The sequence below is a fragment of the Zygotorulaspora mrakii genome, chromosome 3 (genome assembly GCF_013402915.1).
Source record: "Zygotorulaspora mrakii chromosome 3, complete sequence".
Taxonomy (NCBI): domain Eukaryota; kingdom Fungi; phylum Ascomycota; class Saccharomycetes; order Saccharomycetales; family Saccharomycetaceae; genus Zygotorulaspora; species Zygotorulaspora mrakii.
Genome location: NC_050721.1, coordinates 652,151 through 679,502, shown reverse-complemented (window position 1 = coordinate 679,502; position 27,352 = coordinate 652,151). Strand labels below are relative to the sequence as shown.

The 27,352-nt window shown below is 37.8% G+C and overlaps 13 protein-coding genes across 13 annotated transcripts; 8 read left to right on the top strand and 5 right to left on the bottom strand.

The window, feature by feature from the left end:
• Positions 1-224: 224 nt before the first annotated feature.
• On the bottom strand, positions 225-1,424 carry GPI8 (GPI-anchor transamidase; the record flags this gene model as incomplete). The annotated part of the gene is made up of 1 exon (XM_037287835.1): positions 225-1,424. The coding sequence occupies one exon, from the start codon at positions 1,422-1,424 to the stop codon at positions 225-227; it is 1,200 nt and encodes a 399-aa protein (XP_037143730.1).
• A 220-nt stretch (positions 1,425-1,644) lies between these two features.
• UBX5 (DNA protein crosslink repair co-factor UBX5) lies at positions 1,645-3,150 on the bottom strand (the record flags this gene model as incomplete). Its single annotated transcript, XM_037287834.1, has 1 exon — positions 1,645-3,150. One exon carries the CDS (start codon positions 3,148-3,150, stop codon positions 1,645-1,647), a length of 1,506 nt encoding a protein of 501 aa, XP_037143729.1.
• Positions 3,151-3,408: 258 nt separating this feature from the next.
• Positions 3,409-3,984, bottom strand: LRP1 (Lrp1p; the record flags this gene model as incomplete). Its single annotated transcript, XM_037287833.1, has 1 exon — positions 3,409-3,984. One exon carries the CDS (start codon positions 3,982-3,984, stop codon positions 3,409-3,411), a length of 576 nt encoding a protein of 191 aa, XP_037143728.1.
• A 63-nt stretch (positions 3,985-4,047) lies between these two features.
• Positions 4,048-4,614, top strand: HG535_0C03520 (uncharacterized protein; the record flags this gene model as incomplete). Its single annotated transcript, XM_037287832.1, has 1 exon — positions 4,048-4,614. One exon carries the CDS (start codon positions 4,048-4,050, stop codon positions 4,612-4,614), a length of 567 nt encoding a protein of 188 aa, XP_037143727.1.
• A 1,438-nt stretch (positions 4,615-6,052) lies between these two features.
• Positions 6,053-7,438, top strand: PEX3 (Pex3p; the record flags this gene model as incomplete). Its single annotated transcript, XM_037287831.1, has 1 exon — positions 6,053-7,438. One exon carries the CDS (start codon positions 6,053-6,055, stop codon positions 7,436-7,438), a length of 1,386 nt encoding a protein of 461 aa, XP_037143726.1.
• A 253-nt stretch (positions 7,439-7,691) lies between these two features.
• Positions 7,692-8,273, top strand: SKP1 (SCF ubiquitin ligase subunit SKP1; the record flags this gene model as incomplete). Its single annotated transcript, XM_037287830.1, has 1 exon — positions 7,692-8,273. The coding sequence occupies one exon, from the start codon at positions 7,692-7,694 to the stop codon at positions 8,271-8,273; it is 582 nt and encodes a 193-aa protein (XP_037143725.1).
• A 925-nt stretch (positions 8,274-9,198) lies between these two features.
• YSP2 (Ysp2p) lies at positions 9,199-13,482 on the top strand (the record flags this gene model as incomplete). The annotated part of the gene is made up of 1 exon (XM_037287829.1): positions 9,199-13,482. The coding sequence occupies one exon, from the start codon at positions 9,199-9,201 to the stop codon at positions 13,480-13,482; it is 4,284 nt and encodes a 1,427-aa protein (XP_037143724.1).
• A 184-nt stretch (positions 13,483-13,666) lies between these two features.
• On the top strand, positions 13,667-14,028 carry SAE3 (Sae3p; the record flags this gene model as incomplete). The annotated part of the gene is made up of 2 exons (XM_037287828.1): positions 13,667-13,782; positions 13,857-14,028. The coding sequence occupies 2 exons, from the start codon at positions 13,667-13,669 to the stop codon at positions 14,026-14,028; spliced, it is 288 nt and encodes a 95-aa protein (XP_037143723.1).
• A 369-nt stretch (positions 14,029-14,397) lies between these two features.
• Positions 14,398-17,844, top strand: IRE1 (bifunctional endoribonuclease/protein kinase IRE1; the record flags this gene model as incomplete). Its single annotated transcript, XM_037287827.1, has 1 exon — positions 14,398-17,844. One exon carries the CDS (start codon positions 14,398-14,400, stop codon positions 17,842-17,844), a length of 3,447 nt encoding a protein of 1,148 aa, XP_037143722.1.
• Positions 17,845-17,989: 145 nt separating this feature from the next.
• YCG1 (condensin subunit YCG1) lies at positions 17,990-21,001 on the bottom strand (the record flags this gene model as incomplete). Its single annotated transcript, XM_037287826.1, has 1 exon — positions 17,990-21,001. One exon carries the CDS (start codon positions 20,999-21,001, stop codon positions 17,990-17,992), a length of 3,012 nt encoding a protein of 1,003 aa, XP_037143721.1.
• Positions 21,002-21,327: 326 nt separating this feature from the next.
• UTP4 (small subunit rRNA maturation protein UTP4) lies at positions 21,328-23,571 on the top strand (the record flags this gene model as incomplete). The annotated part of the gene is made up of 1 exon (XM_037287825.1): positions 21,328-23,571. One exon carries the CDS (start codon positions 21,328-21,330, stop codon positions 23,569-23,571), a length of 2,244 nt encoding a protein of 747 aa, XP_037143720.1.
• Positions 23,572-23,673: 102 nt separating this feature from the next.
• Positions 23,674-25,266, bottom strand: HG535_0C03440 (uncharacterized protein; the record flags this gene model as incomplete). Its single annotated transcript, XM_037287824.1, has 1 exon — positions 23,674-25,266. One exon carries the CDS (start codon positions 25,264-25,266, stop codon positions 23,674-23,676), a length of 1,593 nt encoding a protein of 530 aa, XP_037143719.1.
• Positions 25,267-25,535: 269 nt separating this feature from the next.
• Positions 25,536-27,119, top strand: PEP7 (phosphatidylinositol-3-phosphate binding protein; the record flags this gene model as incomplete). Its single annotated transcript, XM_037287823.1, has 1 exon — positions 25,536-27,119. One exon carries the CDS (start codon positions 25,536-25,538, stop codon positions 27,117-27,119), a length of 1,584 nt encoding a protein of 527 aa, XP_037143718.1.
• Positions 27,120-27,352: the final 233 nt, after the last annotated feature.

Genomic DNA, 27,352 nt, shown 5'->3' with positions numbered 1-27,352 from the left:
AAAAAAAAAATCTTACAGCCCATTTTTAATGTTTTTTTTTAGATTATTCTTGATATTAGCATATTTTTATATATATATATATATTTATACTTTAGTATATATTTAATAGAGGCATTTAAATGAATTGATTCATTCAATTTTCCGAGAGTTCGTACTTTATCTTAATTTTTCGAAAATACTACTACGGAAAAGAGCCAAAATCCATAAAAGAATGCTATAAATGCTTATATATAGAACAGTTGTTGCTTCGTTGTTGGAGCTTTCACACCTTTCGTCAAATAAACACACGCAAAAAGTGATAGAACTACGCTCATTGCAAATATGCGTGTTTTATAGGATATACTGAAATCATCTGTGATTGCATTATTTAATTTGTGAGTCTTGATAAAATGGTTAGCGCTGTTGTTGTAAGATTCTCTCACATCAGTTTTGTTTTCGTCAGATTCTCTTTCTGCTGCCAAATTCAGTACATTATTGGTGAGTACATCATTGCTATATTTCGATTCCTCAATATTCTCTTCACTTCGTTTATCAGCTTGGACATTTTGTACATTAGCGAAAAAATCGGTTATTAGAACATGTCTTGGATTTCTTTGGTATAAATCCGTTTTAACACCTACATGAGAATGAACTTTCTCAAAAGTATAATAATCAAATAAATCCTGTAGTGTTGCAGTTGAGTTTTTTTCAATCTGTTCCAAAAATTCCAAGCTATAATATGTGAATCTATCAATAACTGCTACACCAATCTCAACGTCTGAGTGATGGGAGTAAGAGCTTTCATCCAGTTCACTTGAACCCACTGCCAAGATATTAGGAGAATAAAATTTTGAATACATCGTATTGGCTTGACAGGTATCAACCATGAAAAAAATCTCATTGTACCTCTTCTTTTCATACATTTGCTCGAACGCATCGGCAATATCTTCAGATGCAATTTCTTCAGCATCTTGAAATTTAAGAAAGTCATCACCACCATGCCCTGTCATGTAAATGAAAATATTCGAATTCTCGTCTGTCAAGAGTCGTTTCGATTTTGGTTGATCTTCCGACCATCTGTCGGTTAACAATCTTATAAAATTCTCTACGGTTACTTCGTAACCACGATAATCCACTTCTACGGAATCACCATAAAGATCAATTGCATGATCTTGGTTGTTGAACACACTACCACAAAACAAATTTCGCGAATTACAGGCTACATCATCACTGAGCATCAGAATAATTTGAGAGTCTGGGATACCCAATCTTTTCACAGTTCTATACATACTGAGAACATTGGCCATATGTCTATAATTGAACCAAAACCTTGATGTACATACCAAGACGGCCCAATTATTGGTATGCTTTACATCATCAGCAAATGCCAAGAGCCCAAGACACAGGAGCAAAATCACCACGTAGGACTTCCAGAAATTCAGCATCTCTCTTCAGCACAAAACATACACCTCAGCTTTCTAATTAGGTTTCTATGCCGAAGGAATCGGTGTTTTTCTTCTTTCAAAGGTCGAAGTGGTATACCATTGACATACTGTCCTCGCGCGGCTTGAGGCAAAATGACAGAAAATGAAGGTAACACAATCATTAAAAACAACTGCATAATTTGATTTTAAAAGCTATCTAATCTCACTTATTTAATACAGCTCAATCTTCTTGCGAATCGATCTTTTCTAGTAAAAGTGAGCTGTTTTTTAAACCCGCATCCTCTATAGTAACGTTTAGTTTCTCTATCAAATCATCTCTTCGATGGTTACTCAAAGAAAAGCGGCAGCTGTCAAATCCATCTAGCTCCGCTTTTACCATTTCGTAAATCTTTCTGACATTATCATCCGTGTTAAATCTTTTCACGATCCTTTTACCATCGCCCGTCCGTATCTGAATCCTGGTTGTTATTCCTGGTTTGTTTGAGGGTTCAACATGTTTAATTGGCTTAATAGAATCGAATTCATCCATCTGCTCTTGTTTTGGCACTTGCTCCTGTGCTTGCTCTTGGATGTTTTGAGCCTCGGTATGCTGTTCATCATGTGGCGATTGTATGTTCGGTTCTTTACCCAGAGATTGATTAATAGCCAGCTCCATCTGTTGTTCCTCAGTCAAAGTCGTGGGATCAATCTCTGGTGTTGGCTCTTTCACAGTAGGATTTGATGCTGTTGGATCAAGCGAAAAATTTTGTAAAAACTCGTTGACTCCGTCCATGAACGATTGCGGTGTGGGAACGGTACGATTCCATTGTTTTAAGCGCTCTCCGGTTATTGGATCTAAAATTGCAATATGCGGTAAGTCATCTTTTCTATGAAGACCATAGAAATTAATGTATGATTCTGCATTACGAGAGTCATACTGATATTGCAGGAAAACGAAATTAGGTTTTATGAGTTTTTTTACTTGTTTTGATGACCATAAATCTCTGTTCAGCGCTTGGCATTGAAAGATTCCTGCATCTTGTATGTTTATCATGATCCATTTATTCTTCCTTCTTGCTTTAGCTTTTGCTCCGTCAAGGTTTACCTTTGACATGATGTCAAAGGGTGGCCTGAAAAGTAATGCCAATCTTTCTTCCTTTGACAAAAGTTTCGGTTTTCTAACCAGCTTCGTGAATTCAGTAGCATTCCCGTCCTCATCAAGTTCGATCACAGGCTCTTCCACATATTCATAAGCCCCATCATCTTCGTTGCTCGAGCCGTACTCTGAACCGGTGGTACTAGAATTATCATCCATGTAATCATCATCGAGTCTTTGATTGAATATTCCAGCCGGCCTGGATTCATCAAACATATCGCGTGCTCTCCTTAGCGGTTCAAATCTTCCCCCTATACCACCATAGGCACCAGGAAAAACATGTGTATCAACCAATGTCTCATGTCTTGCCTCATCCGGAGGTCTAACCATGTCTTCATCCTCCTGATAGGCTTCCCCTTGTAACCTTTGTGCCATCTGTTCATCGTTATTCACATTTGCTGTTGCAGAAGTTTCCCGGTTCAACGAATTACTAGAGTTATGACCTGTGAGCTGTGAATTACCACCATGTTCAAAGAACAAAGCAATAGCAGTTTCGAGATCGCCACCAGCCATTTCGATAAAATGCTTTGCAAGATCCTCATTTTCCGCACTAGTAATAGCTACAAAGTTATCCAGCTGCTCTTGTGACATATTAAAACACAATTAAAGTCTCCCAAATAGGCTCTGTAGCTGTGATTTGTGTTTTTTTATCGAATTCTCATATTTGTGCAATAATTCAAGAGTTTTCGGAGCATACTGAAGGGCACATAATGAAAAGTATTCAGTGAAGATTTCGAATTATGATAAGAAATTACTATCGCTGGTTAGTACCTATCTATCTACTACATCATATTGTTCAGAAGTATATGAGATACATTAATTGTTTGATATATACGACGTAGGTTAAACCTATTTCCTTTTATGCACTTTAATAGACTTTTGTTTTGATTTGCTTTTCCGTTTCTCGGTGGAGTTTGGCTTCTTTGATTTGGCTTCCTTGATCTTTTCTGTGATCTCTTCAGCACTAATAGTTTCTGGATCATCCTTACCGCTCGATTTGTTATCAAATCTCGTATGCTTACCTTGAAAATGAACCTTACTTATAGCTGGACTGGCATGATTGCCATCTAGCACGCTATTTATCACTCTCCTGGCTTTTTTTTGTTCTGATTGCTCAAGTCCCTTCTTTCTGTCCTGTTTTTCATCAAAAGACTTGGCCTTATTCATGTATGTCTTCACTCTGGTTAATTCTGCCATTATTGGTGATACATCCTTTACGTTTAAAACTTTCATATAAGCAAACATTAATGAGCTTAACACGTAGGAATACTTATTTGTGAGGTCTAACTTAGATCTTTCATCACTCAAAAGCAGTAGCTGCTCATCGAGAGATTTTGAAGTCATTTTTTCGAGATCAGGCTTCAACAACCTGAGCTGCTTATTCAAATGTGCAATATATGGCCTTATCTTCTCTACTTCATCCATTGGTCTTAGAAATGTACTTGGAGAACACAACTTCTTATTCTTTGAATCTGTATCGTTTCATGGATGAATTATATACCATTATTGTTATCTGAAATTTTTCATATTAGAAGCGAGGAGCTAATAGAGACGGGGGACTCTGAACAAAAGGAAGATAATGAGAAATGGGGAAAGATGACAGATGTTGAGGACAATGAATTAGCAGAATTATTGCATACGAATGTTAAGGAATTGAAAAACTGTTTCGACCTATGCAATTCTGTCAGTATACCTCCTGGAGATAAAGTAGTTTTGGTAAAGCTCCAGAAGCAAATATCAAGTACGATCGAAAAAATTAATGATATTTTACAACCAAGGGTTACTATGAAGGTGTCTGCACTTCTTAACAAATCAGATAATCCGAAACCGAAATTTTCTAGAAAAAGGTTTTACAGTAGAGCATCCCCTTACAACAACAAGATGGATAAAAGCAACTCTTTCCGCATTATACCACCGTTGACTTCTAAAACAGAACTGTTGTCTTCTTCGCGAAGAAAGCATACGGTCGCTTCTCAGCTCTTACTCAATAATATACAGCTTCTGGAGAACCTAAGCAATTTGGAACGTCTATGTGGTCGTAAGAGCGAGGTATAGACTGACCGTAACGATACAAATCGATGCAGTGAGAAGTAGACGAGTTACGTGCCGGCCTCTAACATTGTGCACTTATTCGATTTTGGTTTTCAATCTTCCATGAATGCAATAAAATATCATGACTCTCCAGATTTATGCGTGGCGAAGCTTCTGTCAAAGAGAGCGCAGGAAATACAATCTAACTCTACTTGTGCAAGCTTTTATATCATTGCCAAAACTCTAATAAGCTTTAAAATGAATTTTGACTAGCTTTATAAATTTTCAAATGTCCCAATCGCGTATATTTCCTCACTTGCAACATGTCTAGAATGAGCTGCTGTTGTACTTCAATTGCATATTTTTGTTTCCGCAGCGTCCTTGTGGTTTCAGTCTCATTCTTAACTGAAGAAGGCACAAAATGGGACTGCAATTTCCGATTAAGCTTTGAGATCCGGTAAAGTGCTTATCAAATGATGATATAGAGATTGGTATTGAAGTAGAAACAAGCAACAGTCTGAGCCGGCACTTTCGATGACACAGGAAGCGAAATGAATTAGCTGAAGCTCCAACAAAATATCAATCAGTCCGAGTTTTCGGCTGATATCCTAACGGAGACTTCTACAGCTCAAGAATCGTACAATGATGGATTCTGGGTTTGAAGAAATCTTTCTTGTGGGATAAAAAATAGAAGCTGCGCTAAAATTATATTGGACTGGCAATCCCGGTGAACAGTTTATGAACTGATAAGGGTGGCATCTTTCCATTTGTGGTCCTGCTTTATGATCAAATGAGTTTTATTTGTCAGGAATGAATACTGGCACTCTTCTCAGATACCCAGGATATTTAGTTTGTTTATTCAAGTCATGCCATAGAAAATGAAGGTGTTATGTATCTCTATAACTGAATATCACAGTATCACCATCAATGTCTAGCTAGTATGGACGGCTCCACAAATGATCTAATCTCGAAATAGAAAGACAACTTATCAATTGACAACTCTGGAATACCCCTGATGACAGAGAGTTATTTCGCTAATTGATCGTGATCAATTTGTCGTGATTTCAGGGACTGCTCAAGAAACATGCGTATTTAGAGAGAGCTCTTTAGTTTCCAAGATATTTTCCCATTGGAACTGTCTATCAATCATAATCGAGAGAGGAGCCGGTATCACTAGCGGCAGTGATGAAAAGATCTATGGCCATTCGCAGAGAGCTTCTAGCTAGCATGGCGTATACATCAATTTCATTACGTATTGTATAGAGAATCATAGCATTACCAGGAGTGTAATCATCAATACAAGACGTTTCCAGGGAACCCTTGCCATTCTTTTGTCACGGCTTGCTTTTTTACGCTTTACTGGGGCTGTTGGGGAGGAAAGAATATAAGAATGAAAAAGGAAACAAAGTAAGAGCTTAAACACCAAATTGCAGGACATTAAATAGTGGCTAACTTAAAATAAATGATGAGCAGTAATGGGAGAGGTCTTGTGCGGAGGCACAGAGGAAAAATCTTGACCTCGGTAGGTATCATGGCGACGCTGTTCGCCAGTGGATCTGTCTGTATTTATCTAATCAAACGATGGTTATACAAACAACAGTTAAAGATAACGGAACAGCACTTTATTCGGGAACAAATAAGAAGAAGGTTTACTCAGACTCAAGAGGATTCATTATTTGCCCTTTACGAGTTAATTCCGGTGTTCTCCATGGTTCTTGCCAAGAACCTTGATTTGGAAGAATTGGTTATCGCCCTAAGAGATAAGAAGCTAAACAAAAGCCTAGGACAAAGGAGTAAAAAGACTCCTGACAACGACGGAATGTCATCAGGAATAAGTACAAGCATCACTGAAATGGAAAATTCAGAAACGAATACTGCGGAAAACAAAAATGACCTAGTAGCTCAAAGAACGAAGGCAGAGTTGTGGAATGAATTGAAAGTTAAAAGTTTAGTGAAAATGATTACAATTTGCTACACAATTTCATCTCTTTTATTACTTACCAGGTTACAATTGAACATGCTAACGAGAAGAGAATATTTAGAGACAGCAATTAAAGTTGCAGTTGAGAAAGAATCTAGTGAACGTCAAAATGGTTCATTGTTAAATTGGATTTATGGATATTGGAAACCCTTAAAAACTGTTGACAAAGCTGGAGAAGAAACCAAATCATCGAAACCATCAGCAGTCTCCAAAAATGCTTATATTAACGAGCAGGCTTTCCTTTCTTTATCATGGTGGTTGCTCAATCGTGGATGGCTGGAATATCAATCTGTGGTAAGGGAGAATGTGAACAAACATTTTGGAAATTTGAATCCAAGAGATAAGGTTACAGTCCAAGAGTTTAGCGATAAACTAACAAGCGTCTTCCATGATGTTAATGCCAATCTACTGAATAATAATAAGAACGAATCATTACTGAAAAATATACTTCTGCCAGATCCCACTCTGGAGGATTTCGTTCTTCAGCAAACACTGGATCCCGAAGCTTTAAAAATTTTAAATGAGGACAGAACAATATTACGTCAGTTGCTGCACGAAGCCACCAAATGCATCGAAAGTACTGCGTCCTCAATTGTACTGGAGACATTGATAAACGAGTCCTTCCAATTCGTCATGGAACAGCTGGAGAAAAACGTCAGTAAAAAGAAAAAAAGCGAAGAAGCAAATGATAAAGATGAATCATATCAAATTGCCGTATTCACTATGAGCTGTAAAGAATGTTGCTCTGATATTTTGAAGAGTGGAATGGTATCTATGGATAACTCTTTCTTGTCCAGGCTAGATTCCGTCGTAGTTCTAGATGATTTGAGTGCGAGTGTTTACAGCAATTTCGGCTTTCAAGATTGATCCGACTGCCAACTCTCTGGACTATCCATTTAACGATATAAGCTATTACTAACAGCACTCTTCGCATTATAAGTTCCATCAAGTTGAACTTGTGTATATTTACTATTCATTCTTTAACGATTGTATCATGTTCTACGTATTTCACGTTTAAACCTTACCTTTCGAAGTCATTGATTCGCCTTTTGTTTAATTAAAATTACAGCTAAAAGGGTAGTAGCAGTAGTTGCCGGAAGCCCACAAGGATCAAACGAAGATGACCGATAACAAAATTCAGACTGTTGTTTTGGTTAGTGGAGAAGGCGAGAAGTTCACGGTGGAGCGAAAGATTGCTGAACGTTCGTTATTGCTAAAAAACTATTTGAATGATATGCACGATAATCAGCTGCATGACGATAGCAGCGAGGATGAGGATGATAACGATGATAATGATAATGGCGGTGCAAATGGTACAGCCGATGATGACGACGATGAAATAGTGATGCCCGTACCCAATGTGAGATCCTCAGTGCTGCAGAAAGTTATCGAGTGGGCAGAACATCATAAGGACTCTAATTTTCCTGATGAAGATGACGATGATTCCAGAAAATCCGCTCCTATAGACTCCTGGGATCGTGAATTTTTAAAAGTTGATCAAGAAATGCTGTATGAAATAATTCTGGCAGCAAACTATCTAAACGTCCAACCATTACTTGATGCCGGTTGTAAAGTAGTCGCCGAAATGATTAGGGGAAGATCTCCGGAAGAAATAAGAAGAACCTTCAACATCGTCAACGATTTCACACCAGAAGAGGAAGCAGCCATCAGACGCGAGAACGAATGGGCTGAAGACCGTTAGAAAGGTAGTAAGTAATTGTATATACAAGCTATCTTTCGTAAGTGTACTAGTGTCAGTATCAAGACTGAATGGGGAGAATGTCCGCGTGTTCCGTCGAAAAAAGAAGGAAATTCATGGAAGGAAACATCTTTCAAGTAAACTGGAAGGTATGAACGATGCTTTCTGATAGCTTTTCGAGAGCTCAAACGCTTGCTACAGTATTTGCCACGTGTTTGCCATCAATAATTATCCCATAGCCGCTGATGTGTAACAACGACTTTTGCAGACAAACTCTATTCTCTTTTTTCTGAGATAGTGAGGAAAATAGTAGCCGAACTAGACCTGACTAGAGCTCATCTAGGATGGCTCGTGTTCTCCAAGAAGATATAAAGATGACACTACATTATTAATATACTAGAGTTGTTCGGGATCTCGACTTACTTGACTGTCCAATACTTTGACTTATTTTCTACGTTAAGAATCTACCATTCAAAAGACCTGAAAATTTGTAAAAGAGTTGAAGACGCTGTCCGAAGTGTAGTGCAATCAAAGATTTAAGACTTTAGAGGGTCTTGATTGGAAATACGCGGCTGATGATTGCCGATATGCGTACGAAGCGAGCTCAAGCCAATGTTGTACTTTCAGAAACAATTTACGAAAAGGGGAAAAGCACAGAAAGCAAAGCAAAGCTGCCAAGGATGCAAGAAATAAAGATGCAGACCACTAAATCCGTAGTCTGAAAGACTATTCAAGGATATATTATATACGAAAGGCATTGTTCTTATTTGGCAAAGGTCCATCGGAAGCATTGGACTAGCAGTGATCATCAGGCACATATTGTGTTAGCGACGGAATTGAAAGCTTTAAAACATCTGTCGATCGATAGATAACTGCAGATGAACTGGATCGTTAAGGCCAAGTTTGTGAGATTTTAGTGCAAAACGTAATGAAACACAAAAACGAAACCGGAAGCAATGGGTCTTTCTTCAAAAAGATTCTCAACTTCAAACCCATGCGAAAGCACAAGAGTAAGAAAAATCATCATCGCGGTTCTATATCGGACAGGTCTTCTATCATGTATACCACCGAGAGTAACGGTAAGTCGGATATAGCTACAAGACGAGTAGCATCTAATAATCGACCGCACGGCAACGGGAGACCTCTGGACTTACCGGAGATAGTTTCTATAAGAAGCAATACGGCCCATGATGATGAGACTGATGACACGGATGAGGACGGGGAGGATGAAGAGAGAGATAGAGACATATATGGCGATGGAGATGGGGAAGACAATGACATAGATGATTATGATGGCCTAGAAGAATCGTCGTTTACGAAGAATAATCATCACGATGGCATTCATCCTTTCAGTTCACTCAAGGAATCTCTAAGGAACTCGTCCAGAACACTGAGTAAGCATGATAAAAAGAATGAAGTACGAGCACTGAAAGAGTCAAATTCTAAAACAACCGGCTTATTTAATATTGCAGTACCGCTCGATACAAGTACAAATACAAATACTAATACGAACCAAAATATGAGGACAAATACAAATGTTAATTCGCATGCGCTCACACACTCAGGTACATTGAACCCACACAATAGCAACTATAACCCCAGCTCAAGTTCAGAAGAAGAGCAAGAACATTCGAACACACTATTGAACTCTCTTATTACCATGGCGCATAATGCAGCATCTCATCTGCCGAAAATCAATGTTAAGGATGTGGATGAAACTGGGAGTCCGCTTTATTCGCCCATAACACCAGTTGGAAATCACAACAACTTACAATCAAGCCCACGTGATCATAATGGCGATCAGCGATCAAACAACTTGAATCATTCGCCAAAAGGCTCTAACAGCAATAAGGAATATGCAGCTGACGGAAATGAGCAAGACAATACAGTCATCCATAATACAATACAAGAAAGTCGAACGGACTCTTTTTTAAGGAACCTGGATTTCTTGTTATCATCATCTGGCAAGGAAAGTGACGAAAATGGAAACTCTAAACAAAATCAACAGACGAAAGAACCATCATCCAACATTTCAAATGATAATAATTTACGCTCAATTACAACATCTAATTCTACAATGAATAACACACCCAAAAAAAAGGCTAAAAAAGGTCCTGATGGTATTAATAAAGTTAAATTCGAACCCTTAACAGCAAAATCACCCGCAATTTCAACATTTGGTAGTGGAAATCTAACGTTAGATGAATTTGATAGTCCGGCATTACTGTTTTCTTCCACCCCAGATAATCATTCAGAAAACTCCACGGATAATGATAAAATTAGTCTTACGGCAAAAACGGTATCTGCAGGAGCATTTCAAAAATGTAAAGGTGATAACGAGCTATTAAAAGATGTAAATATAACATCAAAAATGTCTGCATCAGATACTAATATTAATCAAATGAGAAAGAGAAGTACAACAATGCCTGATGGAGAAAGAAGGAATCCCATAAGTCCTGATCTGGGCCATAAAAATATAGCAGAAAACAATCAAAGTGATTATAGTAAAAGATACTCAAGATACTCCAATCTCTCACTTGATTATCCAGAAGACCTTGAATTTGATGAAAGAAAACCTAGAAGATTGTCTAGAAAATTTCTCAGTCGTAGATCATTTTCGCCAACCAATATTGGGATGAAAGTAATTCCTACGCTTGCTTTAAGAGGTTCAATAAACAAAGTACGAACGAGCGCAGATTTTGTAGCTAATGCAACGGCCTCAGCTATTGGAAATGATAGTATTAATGAGAATGGACACTTAATTGGTAGACCTTCAAGTGTACATCGAAACTCCAAAGTGAGAACAAGTACTTCAGGAGTAACGGAACCTTCTTCCATCAATTTAGAAGATGACAGTACCCCAGAGTTAAATGATATTGAATTTGCAAACGCTAAAAGAAATGCAGAGTTTCATCATTTATTCAAATTGGCTGGTGCAAGGTCAGATGAGCGTCTAATTGCGGATTATAGCTGTGCGTTATCTAAAGATATTCTTCTACAAGGTAGAATGTACATATCTGATAAGCACATATGCTTCTATTCGAACATTTTGGGGTGGACTAGTACCATCTTTATACCGTTCAAAGAAATTGTTCAAATTGAGAAAAAAACTACAGCAGGAATCTTTCCAAATGGTATCGTGCTCGATACTTTGCATACCAAGTATATTTTTGCATCTTTCATTTCTAGAGACGCGACTTTTGACTTAATTACAGACGTTTGGAATCAAATTATTTTGGATAAAAGACATATCAATACACAAAGGGCTTCAAGCTCATTTAATGATGAGTCAAATTTTCCTAGTGACTATAGTAGTGATGAACTTACGGACGATAGTGATTTCAATAATGAGGATAATGATTCAATAACGGATTCTACTGATTTGACTTCAAGTGATAGTGCCATGGACGAAGCTACTGCAAACAATAAACAATATCCAACTTCAATATTAGGACCAGCAAAACACGCACCAACTAACCCAGATTTTAAGCCGGCAGAATCGGAAAAACTTATCTCTGAAACAGTCATAGATGCACCATTAGGAAAAGTGGTAAATATCATGTTTGGTGATGATGTTTCAAACATCGAGTCTATATTGAAAGCACAAAAGAATTTTGAAATTTCATCAATTCCTACTATTCTGGAATCAAAAAAGAGAGAGTACAGCTATACTAAACCTTTACCTGGTAGTTTCGGTCCAAGTAAAACTAAATGTCTCATTACCGAAACATTAGAGCACTATGAGTTGGAAGATTATGTGAAAGCTGTTCAGATCTCAAAGACTCCGGATGTTCCTTCTGGTAACTCTTTCACCGTCAAAACAACTTTTCTCCTGTCTTGGGCTGCCAATTATTCTACGAAAATGTCTGTCTACGTTTATATTGAATGGACCAGTAAAAGTTGGATAAAAGGTGCTGTTGAGAAAGGTACTTTAGATGGTGTAACTGATAGCACTAAGATTTTGATCAATGAAATTAGCAAGCGTACAAAGTCATCGGGGTCAAATAAGAAAACTGAACAAGAAGGGGATGAAGTTTTTAATTTACCAAAACTGGGGCCCATTACTCACGAACAAACTGAAATTCCATTTAAAAAAGAGAAAGATGATGTCATAGTCGAACAAGACGTTGATATACCCGCGCCATTGGGTACGACCTACCAATTATTGTTCGGTGACGATACATCTTATTATAAAAGAATTATTGAGAAGCAGAAAAATTTCAATATATCAGAAATACCGAAATTTGAAAATGGTTCGAGAGAATATATTTATACTAAACCTTTGAATGCCTCAGTGGGTCCCAAGCAGGCAAAGTGTTTCATTACTGAAAATATCGAGCACATGGATACAGGCAGTTATATATCTGTAAAGCAAACCAGTAAGTGCCCGGATGTTCCGTTTGGTAGTAGTTTCGTTGTTAATACTAGAATTTTCTTATCGTGGACTGATCACAATACAACCAACTTACTAGTAGTTACAAATATCGTGTGGTCTAGCAAGACCCTATTGAAGGGTACGATCGAAAAGGGGTCTATAGATGGTCAAAAAGCATCAACCAAAATTCTGGTTGAAGAGCTTAAAGATATTATAGCTTCCGCTGGTACTGTCAGGAAGAAATCTAGAAAAAGAAGCAAAACTATGAAACGATCCAAATCAGGCTCAGGCGCTCCTAAAACTAAATCAGTTTCTTCTGAATCTTCTTCAAATGGTAGCTTCATCAGTTCTTTGAATTCTTTCTTACTTGAGGGTTTTGATTTTACGTCTATCAGGGGAATCGCAATTATACTAACAACATGTTTCTTTTTTATTTTTCTCATTAGATTCATTTCAGGCTTACGACTTCACTCTAGTGATATCCAGTTCCCTAAATCAGGTAAAATTGTTATTGATGGCACTGAATATAACTACACTCCTAGCTTCAAAACACTTTATCAAGTCTACGAAGAAGACATCAAGAAATCTAATAAAGAAAATTTTAAAGCTCACAGGAATGTTATTCAAGATGCTGAAGAGAGTCTTTGGGACTGGCTTGATAATCGCGGTAATACCTCGGTGCATACAGATCAGTTTCCAAATAAAGATAATCACTTCGAAGAATCCAATCCGTTGACATCCTACCAAGTTCAAAAATTGAAAGACACTGTTGGTATAAAGGAGTTACAGTTAGAAGAAATGAAGCGACTTATTCGTAAACAGGAAATTTCAGATTGACGGCGTCATTATCTTATAATAATAATCATAATAATATAAATTTGTATTCTATTTTTTTTTGTCATATTTACGTAAGAAGCGCAGTGGTTAACATAAGGAAAAAAACTTATCTCACAAATAAGAAATTTAAAAGCACATTGAAAAGTCAGTTCAAAGGAAATCAATAGAGCAAAATATCTGCCAAATGGATTCCAAGATTACCAATCAAATAAACGAGAAACAGAGAGAGCAGTTCGAGTTAAAGCGGCTTAATCAGACGCTAAGAGAGGAATTGAATTCATTAACCGCCGAGCGTTTCAGGTAAGAAATATGCAACACTACCATCTTGAATTGTCATTGCTTAAACAATCACTAACGAATATACATAAATTAAGTGCTAATAATCTTCAGTCTCCCCAACAGATTTATAAGTCTCATATTAAGCGTTTGAAAGAGTATAACGAGTTAAGGGATACGGGACTCAGACTTGTTCAAATGATTGCAGACGAGAAATCTTGCACTTTAAAAGATGTATTTGATGAAATGGGACAAGAAATGGGCGACTAGACTCACTGCGCTCACTGCACATATTAGAGATACCTTCATTTGCTACTGTTCATCGCTAAAACTCAATACACTAGCTTAGTATTAAGTCACATGACTTTTAATTATTATTACGGGGGAAGTACGATGAAAAAAAGCACCATCCGTCACAAGCATCGGATCTGTAAGAAAAGGTCGGATCGCATACTATTATAACTCATAAGGCAATTGGAATTGCTTCTTAGTCAAGCCTCGTAAGGGGAAATCAAGATTTTACAGTGGGATATAGAAGATACGAAATTTTGCACCATTTTATTTGCGTCCTTCCTGCTTCATCACTTATAGCATATTACGTAGGAGTCTCTCCTAGATAATACACCTACGTGCTAAACAATGATGAAAATAAACTCAATACAACTGTTTATATACTCGATAGTGTTTTTGGCGACATTTTGCTTGGGTGCAAATCCATGGCCTGAGCTAGAGATAGATCGTGTTACCAAAAAGAGGAAAAATGATGAAAATTATATTGAGGATGTACAATATCATACTGTGCGACCTACTATCTTTCGTAAGCGAAGAACGGATGAGCCTTATCTTGCAAATCAGCCGGTAGGAACATGGACAGAACTTCGATCCAATGTAAGAAAAAATGCACAACCTACACCTCTCAGAGTTGATGAACCACCTTTCGAGCGACAAGATGGAAGAACAATTGCTGTGGGGAGAACCGCCATTCTGCCATACCGAAAACCGAAATCCTTAGATCTCTTCTCACTGTCAAATTTATTATTGGTGACGAATGTTGAAGGAGGTCTTCATGGTATCGATAGACAAAATGGACAATTGCTGTGGTCAATTGATTCTGTACATACCGAACCTCTGGTAACTTCTTCAGAGGAAGCACGCAAGAGTATAAATGAAACTTTAATCATAGAGCCCTATAGAGATGGAGGTATTTACTATTTCAACGTTTATCAAGGTCTGCAGAGATTACCAATTTCAATCAACCAGTTGATTTCTTCATCTCCTATGCACTTAAAAACTGATGTAATAATAGATGAACTAGGTACTGTCGTGGAGGACGAAAAGATCTATACTGGTTACAGATCCACAGCAATGTACACTATTGATGCTCGTACCGGTGAAATTCTGTCAGAGTTCGGTCCAGGTACTGAAAACAAGAACTTCAAGAAAGAAGGCGAGGTTTGTATTTCTAAAGGTTTTAACATGGAAGAATGCGATAAAATATTAATAATTGGCAAATCTACTTATCATTTGGGTATCCATTCGACGGATGGTTCCACTTTTAACGTTACATATTCTAACTGGCAACAGAATTCAATTGACATGCATTTAAATACTGAAAATCTGTTCTCTCAAGACGGTATCTACATTGCACCATTTCGAGATAAGTCTGTCTTGGCGATCGATGCAGATTTCAAAATTGCAAAATGGGTTTCTTCTGATTTTCCTGCTATCGTAAATGGAATCTTTGATGTTTTCGAGGATGACACTCAAGATGAAAATATTTTAATCCCACATCCATTCAAATTACCAGGTGATGAAACATACCACGAAAGTAAAGTCTATTTAGACCAGACGAAGGATCACACTTGGTTCGCATTGTCCTCGGAAAATTTCCCATCTTTAGTTGATGCTGCACCTACATCAAAATTTTGCCTTAGTGACAGATGGAGGGTTTCTTCAATATTGAAAAATGAAGAACTTTTTAGAACAGCAGTGACAGGTGTTCATGATCTAATAGACGTCAAGTATGAGCACATTAATACTGGAACTGAATTAAATGATATTCCTTCGTTGCCAGATACCTCGCACTTATTGCTTGATCCCCCACCACTAGATAGCTCAATTGCACAAAGAAGTGAATATTCCAGGCACAATGAAATTGAAAAGTATTTATCACCTGGGGAACTCGACGCTTATAGATTAAAAGTAGAAAAACAGATTGCCCACGAAATGCTTCAAAGAAGGAGCGATGGTTCTGTATTGCTCGCTTTGGGAATGTTTTTGTACCGAATCATCGAAGGAGGGTTTGTATTGGTTTTTGCTTTGCTTGTTTTGATAGTTCTGCAAAAGTTCAAAATCATACCACCGCTAAACGTTTTGTTGGAAAAATCTGGTTTGATTTCTGCTAAAGGTCTTAAGATTGCTGATGTCAAGATATCTGAGGTTCGTGTTGAAGAGAATCACAATAGTGATCAAGGGAAAGGCTCAACTAAATCAAGCAATGGGCCGATGAATGATAACCATCGCTTCAGTCCTGCAAGCGAAGGCACTACGAGTTTTGGCGAAGAGCTCAATCATGAGTCAGAAATTAGAAATTCTCATGCAGATATCTCAGAAAATTCCACTGCAGAGAAAAGAAAAAGGAAGAGAGGCTCAAGAGGGGGTAAAAAGGGCAAAAAACATCAACAGTATGACGTTGATTCAGAAGAGCTTCACAAAGTAGATACACTAGAAGTTGAAAATAATTTGAAAAGTCTAAGTGTCTCAGAAAAAGTTTTGGGGTATGGTTCCTCGGGTACAGTTGTTTTACAAGGAAGTTTCCAAGGAAGGCCTGTTGCCGTAAAAAGGATGTTACTCGATTTTTGCGATCTTGCATCTCAAGAGATAAAACTTCTTACTGAAAGCGACGATCATCCTAACGTAGTACGTTATTTTTGTTCTGAAGCAACAGAAAAATTTCTTTACATCGCTTTAGAGCTTTGTAACTCTACGTTGGAAGACTTGGTAGAGCCAAAAAAATCATCAAGTCTATCTTTCAAACTGCAGAATGCGGAGGATTCGATAAATGTCCTCTACCAAATTACATCAGGTGTGGCTCACCTGCACTCTTTGAAAATCATTCATAGAGATATAAAACCGCAGAATATTCTGGTGGCGGCACCAAAACAATCAGCTTTCGGAAAACATGGAATGGATGGCAGGGCTAGAATTCTCATATCCGATTTTGGCCTTTGCAAGCAGTTAGATGGGGATCAATCGTCATACAGAACTAATTTCACAAACATTGGCGGTACCAGTGGTTGGCGGGCACCAGAATTATTAGATGAATCCACAAGGAAACTTCTGGAATCCATGTCCAAAGTTTCGGCAAATGAAGGTCACGATTCTTCATCAAGTGATTCCTTTTTCGATCTTGTTACCAAACAAAGATTAACCAGATCAATTGATGTTTTCTCTCTTGGGTGCGTCTTTTATTATGTGTTATCAAAGGGTGAGCATCCTTTCGGTAGCCGCTATTTGCGCGAAGCTAACATCATAAACAGCAAATGCAATCTGTCTGATCTGAGCAAAACCCTCAAGGATCGGTCGCTGGTTGTCGAAGCCCGGGATCTCATCGTGCGAATGGTGAATAAAGACCCTTTAAAGAGGCCAAGCGCGTCAAGTATTCTAAATCATCCATTATTTTGGTCTAATACGAAAAAGCTGGAATTTCTTTTGAAAGTCAGTGACCGGTTCGAAGTTGAAAGGAGAGATCCACCAAGTCCTTTGCTACTCAAGTTAGAAGCGCATTCGAAAGAAGTAATACTAAACTCGGATTGGACCTCTAAGTTCGATCGGGAGTTTATGGATAATTTAGGTAAATATAGAAAGTACAGCGGTGAAAAACTAATGGATCTGTTAAGAGCTCTAAGAAATAAGTATCATCATTTCATGGATTTGCCAGAAAGTTTAGCCGCCATTATGGGACCGGTTCCCGATGGCTTTTACAGCTATTTTATCAAGCGTTTTCCAAATCTGTTAATGGTCACCTATTATGTGGTTAAACATAATTTTCAAGATGACCAAATATTCGCCAAATATTTTGGATAGGCGCATGTTCGTTCCTTCATTTGCAAGAAGAAAACAATTTGTCTTATTGACAAAGACAATACATAGCATTTTTATCAGATTGCGTCATACCAAATCACGTAGACAATCGTAAGCGCACATTTGCTTTATTTCTAAAATAAGTATCTTAAATATCTATAGACATAGCATCGTCGCTTTGCTCATCTGCTTCCGGTAATGCGAAGCCTACATTCTTAGATTCATTATTTGACTTTGCGATCATATTCACGTCCACTGACTCCTTAGTATAGGGGATGCCATCATTGAAAAAAGTACTTTCACCATCGTTCTCAGGCCTTCTTCTCTTTTTTGTGCTATCGTAGGGTACTTGATCTTCACCATTTGTTTTACCACTTCCATTTGCGGCATTTTCCTCACTTATCGATACACTACGATCGCTGTCAGTGCCAGGCGCTTCAAGAAGTTGATAAAACCTATCCTCATGTGCAGTTGACTCATTTTCCCCTCTATGTAATTCCTTTTCATAGGCCGCATCCAGGATTTTAATTAAATTCTCATTAAACTTTTGCAATGCATTACGACTGACAGTATCGAGCGTTTCACTTTCAATTAGGTCTTCAATATATTCTGTTAATTTTTTAAGTTTATGATATTCCTGTTCGGCCGTAATGAACACAGTATTGATATTTGTGAGGAGAAGTTTTCTTGTTTCCTTTTTATCAATTCTTGGCAGAATTTGAACGAAATCGAGCAGAAAATCGAGTTGCACAGAATTTTTAGCGATCTCGTCTTCTTTTTGGTTAATGAGATTTCTCGGATCAATCCAACGTATCAATTGTTGTAAGATAATGTTAGGTTTCAACATTGCATTGTGATCCTTCTCTGAGTCATCTGATACTTGCAGGTCTTCCCATAACATGCACAATCTTAACAGAACGTCTGCAGCAATTCTGGCAAGTCTTTTTTGATGATTGACATGCGAAAAGCAGTAAACAGGTATACAAAAGGCAAACGATTGGATTAGAGCTTCATTCGAGGAATTCACAGGAGAAAAGTATGATAAGACAAGTGTTTCAAAAAGATCATCATCTGTGAATACATCAGCTAAAAAAAGTTTGCATAAACCTTCTGCAGCAACTACCTGACACTCTGGCGAATCATAGTTTTTCAGTACCTTGTAAAAAATTTTGTGCAATGAGATTGAATCGACTTTTCCTTCCCCATTAACGACTTCCAGTCCATAAAGAGAAAAAATGTCAATGATTACCTTCAAGGCAATTTGCTTCAATGCACTATTACCTTTTGATACACACATTCCAAAAATGTACATATTTTCAGTGGCCAGATGCAGATCCAACAAGCAACAAAGTCCCAAGTTATTGACACCAAGCTCTCGGATTTTGGAATCATTATTTCTAACGGCAGGTGTTATCAAAGTATCGATGAGAGAAGTGATGAGTATGTTTTGTTCAAGTGGCATTTTTATCAGTTTAAGCATATGGGAAGACCTCGTTAAGCAAACGACGATTGTTTCTGCCCCTGCTTCCTTTGGTGGTGGTAGATTCTTTAAAATATCCCCTTCAGGCGGGCTTTTTCCACTTACTCTACTTTCTACAGCCCTTCGAAAAGACTCGATGTCATCATCATTGTCATCATCACTGTCAATCCTGTCTTTCCTAAGGATTGCCTCCTCTTGCTCTTGTCTCTCTATATCGTCATCACGAATATCATTAATTATTTCTATTGCCATGGTAACGAAGTCTTTTTCATTAATAGATAAACTTTTCAAAACTTGCAGGCCTATATCAACAAGCGATTCTGACAGTTCGAAGATACCAAGCATATTTCGGACAACATTCAGCATCGCTCTTCTTCCAATCTCATCACTGAAGTCGTAGTCGTTTCCTATTACTAGTAATTGCTTGATAATGAAATCTAGATTGTATTTATCCGCGTCCGATAATACCTCATTGGCCTCATTACTGAACCTTTGTTTAATATAATGATTTAAATAATTAGCCCACTTCGAAGCTTCAGGGAAGTTTTTTTCGATTATTTCATTCAATTGATTTTGTACACAATGATGGTAAAAGCACCTGGATAGAAATGAAATTTCAACAGTCAATTCTAGCCAAATCTCTTGAGGAAAAGTTACTTTAGGTATTATATCTGATCTTGTATTGAAAAGGCATTCCATTGCTTCGACGGAAACTTGAGACTCAGTCACATTCAATTTCTCCAAAAACCCTATCAGATCACCACCAAGCAGATTAAGCCAATCGTGTGATATGAGTTTTGAGCAAGCTGTTCTCACAAGAGGTTCTCTGTCTTCTAGACCCCATTTAACAAGCTGATCGATTATCTCAGAGTTCACATGATCAAAACATTGTTTCCCCAAAGATTTCAGTACCCTCGTATACACAAGACGTCTGTTCACCTGATTCGTATCCCTCGCCCTTTCCAAGATGAATGATAAAGTTTTTGAGTTCACAACCAGATTTAACATTGCGGCGCGACGTACCTCTGCTGATGGATCATTTTGGACCAATGAGATCAGCATTTTTGTAGCATCCTTTGTGTTATTATCATCTTCAATGGTTTCGTCATCTTGAAATTTTGTCAGACAAAAGACTACCTGCATTCGTACATTTGCCTCCTTATCGTAGATTCTTTTCTTCAATGACCACACTAAGGTGTTGTAAAGCGACTCATCGAGTTCGCCTATATTATCCATTATCATTGCCAAAAAGTGTACTACTCTGTATCGCACATTTTTATCCTTGCTCTCGATCCCTCTGAGAATATGCCTTATAAATTGATCCATAAATCTCATAAATACATCCTCCGCTTCTGAGGTCTCCTCCTGTTTCATATCTGCCTCGTCCCTATTCAAATCACGCTCTCGAGATGCAATAAATGCTGCAACTAGTTTAACAATCCTATCCCCTATCACTTCGTTTTTCCTCAATGGCAATACCTTTGATACTACTGCATTAAACCAATAATTAAAAGCTGCCTCGTATCCTTGGGATACCGCCTTCTCCTGAATCTTCTTTAAAACAGCAACATGCTTCCTATGTCCAGCATAAGTGACCTGTGCTTTCTGAAATACATCAGCAATGGAATGGAAGATTCTGGTGTTTACATCTTCATCAGCATTGCTGTCTTGAAATACCATTGTCTTCCCTGACGCAATCGCCAATTATAGCGTGAAATCAACGTTTGTAAAGTGCAAAGAGAAGTCACAGATAGAATAGTACCCAGCTTACACAAGCTGTTGAATGATGATAACCTAGAAGTAGTCGTGAATCCTTTTATTGAGGTAAACAACTACTTGTTTATGGGCATCTTTGATGTGATCCTATCACATTGGACGTTCTTTTCGTTTCCCATATCATTTTGATATTGAAAAATTTTTGGTTAAACATTTCAGAGCTCATCGCATTTACTTCTAAATAATATAGTAGCCAATCAATTAGAATTGAACATTTGCAGACCTTTACAATGACAGGACAAGATTCTATGGTTGTGCATAGGTCAAGGTTTATTGATATTTCGACAGGAAATATCACTGCGCTCGCATTTTCGCATAAATCGAGCACTACGAAGATGACGCCGTCTGATCTACGATTGGCGCTTGGTAGATCTAATGGTGATATAGAGATTTGGAATCCACGTGAGAACTGGTTTCAGGAGATGGTAATACGCTCTGGTAAGGACAGATCAATTGAGGGTTTGTGTTGGAGAAATGTTTCCGGGGAGCCTTTAAGGCTTTTCTCTATCGGTGGTTCGACGGTAGTGACGGAGTGGAATTTAGCTACGGGATTACCTCTGAAGAATTATGATTGTAATGCAGGTGTTATATGGTCTATTGCAAGAAATGAATCTCAGGACAAGCTTGCGGTAGGGTGTGACAATGGTACAGTAGTCATAATTGATATCTCCGGTGGTCCAGGTTCTTTGGAACATGCTTCGATTTTAATGAGACAGGAGGCTAGGATCTTATCCCTTACTTGGAATAGGGATGATTATCTTATTGGAGGCTGCTCTGACGGTAGGATTAGGATCTGGTCTGTTCAGAAAAATTCAGAAAATTCAGGAAGACTATTGCATACGATGAGGGTTGATAAAGCAAAAAACGAGTCCACATTGGTATGGTCGATCTTATACTTACCAAAACTTAATCAAATTGTCTCTGGTGACTCAACAGGTTCCGTGAAATTTTGGGACTTTCATTACGCCACGCTAGCTCAATCGTTCAAAACGCATACAGCTGATGTTCTTTGTCTAGCCTCGGATGCTAATGATGAATATGTTTTCAGCGCAGGTGTCGATAGGAAGATATATCATTTTTCTCACTCTTTGTCCAAGAGCCAAAGCAGCAATCGTTGGGTAAATACATCAAATAGATTGATACATGGAAATGATGTGAGAGCCATGTGCTCTTATCAGTCCAAAGGCGCTGATTTCTTAGTTTCTGGTGGTGTTGAGAAAACTTTGATTATTAGTTCCTTATCCTCGTTTTCTGATGGTAAATATAGAAAATTGCCACCCTTTGCACGCTTCAATGAGAATATCTTGATCAATAAAGAACAAAGATTTGTTGTTATGTGGCAGGAATCTATTGTGAAAATATGGATTATTGGTAGTGAGTTCAGTTCCCCCAAGAATTATAGGTTGGTTTGCAAACTAGTGTTAAAAGATGAACAGAGCATCACCACATGTGCAATGTCTCCCGATGGACAAGTACTTATAGTTGCAAGACCATCATCTACAAAGTTGTTCCATCTTCAACCCACTGGCTCTAAATTAAGAGTTACAAAGTTGGATAATGAGGCTCTTCTGAATACAGGATGTAAGCATGTTAAATTTATAGACAATTCGAGGATTGCAGCTTGTTCATCACAAGATGAGTTTTTTGTACTAGATTTGGAATCAGAAAATGATGAGGAAATTGAACCCATAGAATTGCCAGAAGTTTCTCAAACTAGGAGTAGTCTCAAAGTACCATTTTTAAACAGCATAAATTGTCTGGAGGTCAGTGGCAATTACTCAGTCGTAGCAAGGGGTTGCGGGGCTATTGATCTAGTAGACCTCACAACAATGAAATCAAAATCGTTGTTTCGTCTCATGAACTTTGTAACCGCAGTCAGAATTAATGTCGAAAGAAACGCGGTAGTAATAGCAGCGGCCGATAACAAAATATATGAAGTGAACATACTAAATGAAAAGGAAAGCGATGGAGGCCTTCTGACTGAGTGGTCTAAAATAAATACGGACAACCTTCCCAGACAACTAGAAATTTCATCTGAAAAATGTAATGGAATATTTTATGATCCCAAAGATATGAGCAAAATGTGGATTTGGAGTCCAGCTTGGCTCTCAAGATTTGATTTATCCGTCAATCTGCCACTTAATTCCAGAAAGAAGCAAAAAAAACATACTCGGGATGGATTAACCATTACAGATGAGAGTAATTTTCTTAACGATGCAGATGAGGAGGATGATGAAAATGATCTCCACGTTTCAGAATCAATAGATATTCCTTCATCCACTACGGGTAAATACAAATTTGATGGGACGAGTAAAGACACTGTAGACAGTAAGGCCTTCTATTTCACAGATAAATTCAAACCAATTCTTTTCGCTGATATTATATCTGAAAATGAAATATTCGTTGTTGAAAGACCAACAAGTTTAGTTAATCCAAGTCAAGGAGCGTACGATTTACCAAAATTGGTATTCTAAAGCTTTAAAGGATTTAGTTATGGCATTTTGCATTATCATAAATACAAATCAGTGAATGAGGTTCAGTTATCACTATGATTATATATCAATATATTTACCGCCTTACTTGGATAAAACCCGTTCAGCTATCTTCATAAATGCAATGGTGAAGATGCACGAAAAAGCATAAATTAGGTCGAACCAGGAGTCAATCACAATGTTAGGCACAGTAAATCTCTGTCCAAGCAGCTCGTTAACTTTTTCCGAAACTTCAAACGGTAGATTGGAGCGAACGGACAATACAGTTGCAACAACATAGATCCCTGTTAACTCGGATACGATCAAATTTTTGATTATTGACGGAGGTTTCCGGTTATGATTCCCTTCTTTTCTATACTTAGGTAATTCTCTTCCTTTCTCGGTACTCTGCATTGTATACATCGCCAGGGCTCTGAATTTGGTTGGTAAAATGGTGATGACAATCGAGATAGTAGTTGCCACTGTTGATAATGAGCAGATAAAAAGAGACACAGAAAGAAGCAGTGATATCTGTTTGGTTAAGGAGTCGAGCTCATACTGGTAATTGAATTTGAAGAGAAGAAAGTCAAGTACTTTTGCTAGGGTAATCGCCAATGGATCTGCAACCCATTCCGAAGGTCCTCGGGCAGATTCCTGACTTTGAGAATCTCGATTTGTGGACCAACTCCCTACAATATTGGGAATTGACCTGGTAAACGTAAATATGACTTTATGCAAACAATACAACAAGAATGATAAATGGAATGCTTTTTTCATTAGTAAAATCTTACGCGACTGCTGAATTCTATGCTCTAGTTTGGCAATTTCTAAATGAGATTCCGCAATCCTCTCAACTACTTGATCCCTTCTTGGAAGAGACCCCCCATCTTTCTCGTTTTCAACTTTTTTCAAAATGAGAAGGTCTTCCTGTATATTCTGCTGAAAGCTCGCAATTCGTTCGTTAATCATATCGTTTCCGGTCCATAGCAATGCCCTAGATGTATTTGCAGTTAAGTCACGATCGTCTTCTCTGACGCTCGTTGGAAACCATCTCTTTTTAATAAATAAAAAAGTATAATGAAGTGTTGATATTGATGCAACACCTGAAAGGAAGGCCATAACCGTAATGCCAACCATGGATATTTTTGTTAACATGCTTTTTGTATATTTAAAGGGTCCAAAGCTAAGTATGCTCAAGCAAGCTATCAAAAATGCAATCAACATGCAAGTGTAAATCAAAAGTCTTTCGATATCGAACCTGTCCTTGTAAAACTTGTTTAGCAGAGATAATACAATTAAAAATGGTTGTGTTAAAATGATCAACATCGACAAAAGTATTGATACACACGGCCACACCATCTTAGTGAGAAAATCTGCCCTCTGATCAACCTCTGCAGTTCTTATCTGCCAGAGGACAATCTCAACCGTCATGGCGTAGCTCACCATGGCAATTGAGAATAAAATCCTGACAGTATTTTTAATTCTATGTGAAGATATCGAGTATTCGCTGTAAAGTTTGTAGAAAAATGTGCTATCATTCAATTCCCATTTCGGTATCTCCTGAGACTGTATGGCTTTAGATGGGGCCATTGTAATGTCAAACAGTGACCCAACTTTGAACCATATTATATGATAGGAGCATTGATATACCACTACCGCGCTAACAACCAGCACAAATGCCACAAAGTATTCTTCCATTATTCTCAGTGGTAGCTCATTAACGACAGAAGGGTCGGTAGTACCCTTGCTTATTAATTTTTCCCGTCAGCCACTTTAAGAGTCTTCTTCCTTACATGTGTTGAAAGATATCGACTTACATCGCGATGTGCATCTTCAGTATGAAATTCGTCAGATATACAGAAAAAACCATTTGCGCACTATTATTATATTGAACAAGTGCTTCCAACTTCGAACTTGGATTAGCCTGGTGATAGACGGTGCTGCTGGGAACTGGTAGTCAACAGATCATGGAGTCAGAGGTATTATCTGAAGGCCATCGGCCGGTCAGAAATAATGAACTGGAGTGTCCAGTATGCTCCAAGACTTTTGACAATCTAGGGCAATTGAATCATCACCTAGATTTTGACCATGGATTTGATGGCGATGAAAGTAAGGGCGGTAACGGTACCTCTAGTGGCAAATTTATAAGTCAGGGGGAAGAAAGTCTTGAAGCTGATAACAAAAGGGTACGACATCAAAACAAACTAATGATCAGAAATCACTGGAAAAAACCAAGCCCAGAGCATCAGAATTGTCATGTGTGTAAAAGACCATTAAATCAAATCAATGGATGTATTAATTGTAGAAAATGTGGTGAGCTTTTTTGTAAGATGGACTGCAGAAATGTGATGCGCTTAAACGCAAATGCGGAATACGATCCTCTGAATGGTAGATGGGTCAATTGTTGCTACCAATGTTTTATTCGGAGAGATGGGTATAATGATTATGGATCCGTGGTTGATCTTATTGATCAGTTCAAGACACTAAGACACAAGAAAAATGAAGACAAGAAATTAATGCAACTACAACTAGAAAATAGACTTGTATTACTTATTGATGGTATCAGCAGGATACTCAAAAAAAATGGTAACGGTGTTTTTATGAGCTACCGTGTTTCCAAGGAAATATCGTTGTTAGAAAGAACTGTAACGGCATGGAAAGATGACCGAGCTGCATTGAACTGTCCGATTTGCTCTCAGTCGTTCGGATTAACACTTCGAAAACACCACTGCAGATTATGCGGCAGTATTGTTTGTGATAATAAGACCACGAACTGCTCGAACCAAGTACCTTTGGCGTATTTGGCTAATGCTGCTACTGATTTGCCTTTTAAAGAGTTTAACCCGCAAACAGTTGACAAAGACTATTCAATACGAATATGTTCTCAATGCATTCACATTTTGTATGTTGGCAGAAAATTCAGAAGAGATATAGAACAACCCGCATCCATCCTGCTCGCTAGATGTGAGAGTATATATAATCTTTCACAAGTCATATCCAATATTTGGCCTTTACTCAACTCAAGATTAGAGGAGATTGAGAACGCTCAGAAACAAAATGCTTCTCCAAATCCAGCGCTTATTGCAGAAGCTACGAAGCTAAGGAAGAAATTGTTGAGAGCTGTTGAATCCTATAATATTTTGACCAGACAAATTTCGTCCATGTCACCAAGAAATGCCGCCCAAAAAAAGATTCAGCAATCCTTCCAGATAGCATCTTCAATTTTTATAACCGAGAAGATATTGAAACTGAAATCTATTCCAATTATTAGCCCTCGGGTCAATGAGAACAGAGGTTCAAATGAGAGTACTCCCGAAGTCCAAAAACTTTCGGATATTGTATTCAATGACCTCACAATAAAAGAAATAAAAGTTTGTCGTGAAGAGTTAATGGTGCTTAAGGAACAGAAGTTTCTAGTAGAATCTATGATAGAAAATGCGAAAAAACAAAGAAAGTTTGATGAAATAGCTGTGCTAGATCGAAACTTATTGGAATTAAAAGGTAAAATCGAAGAAATTCAAAACAGGCTCGGTGAACAAGGTTTCCATTGACCTACATGACATGGACGTACCTAACTCATAATAAGGCACGCAGGAATGGAATGACGAGATTTTTCTACAAATTCATATTCTCTATATAGCCTTTTTCATTTTAGAATATTTGAGTATTATTTTTTTTTACATTTTTTTTCATGAGGCATGTACAAACTTTCAATGAAACTTTTAAAGAGCGAACTGCACAACCAGCAAAGGAGGGTCTATATAGTAACCTGTAGCTTTGTGTT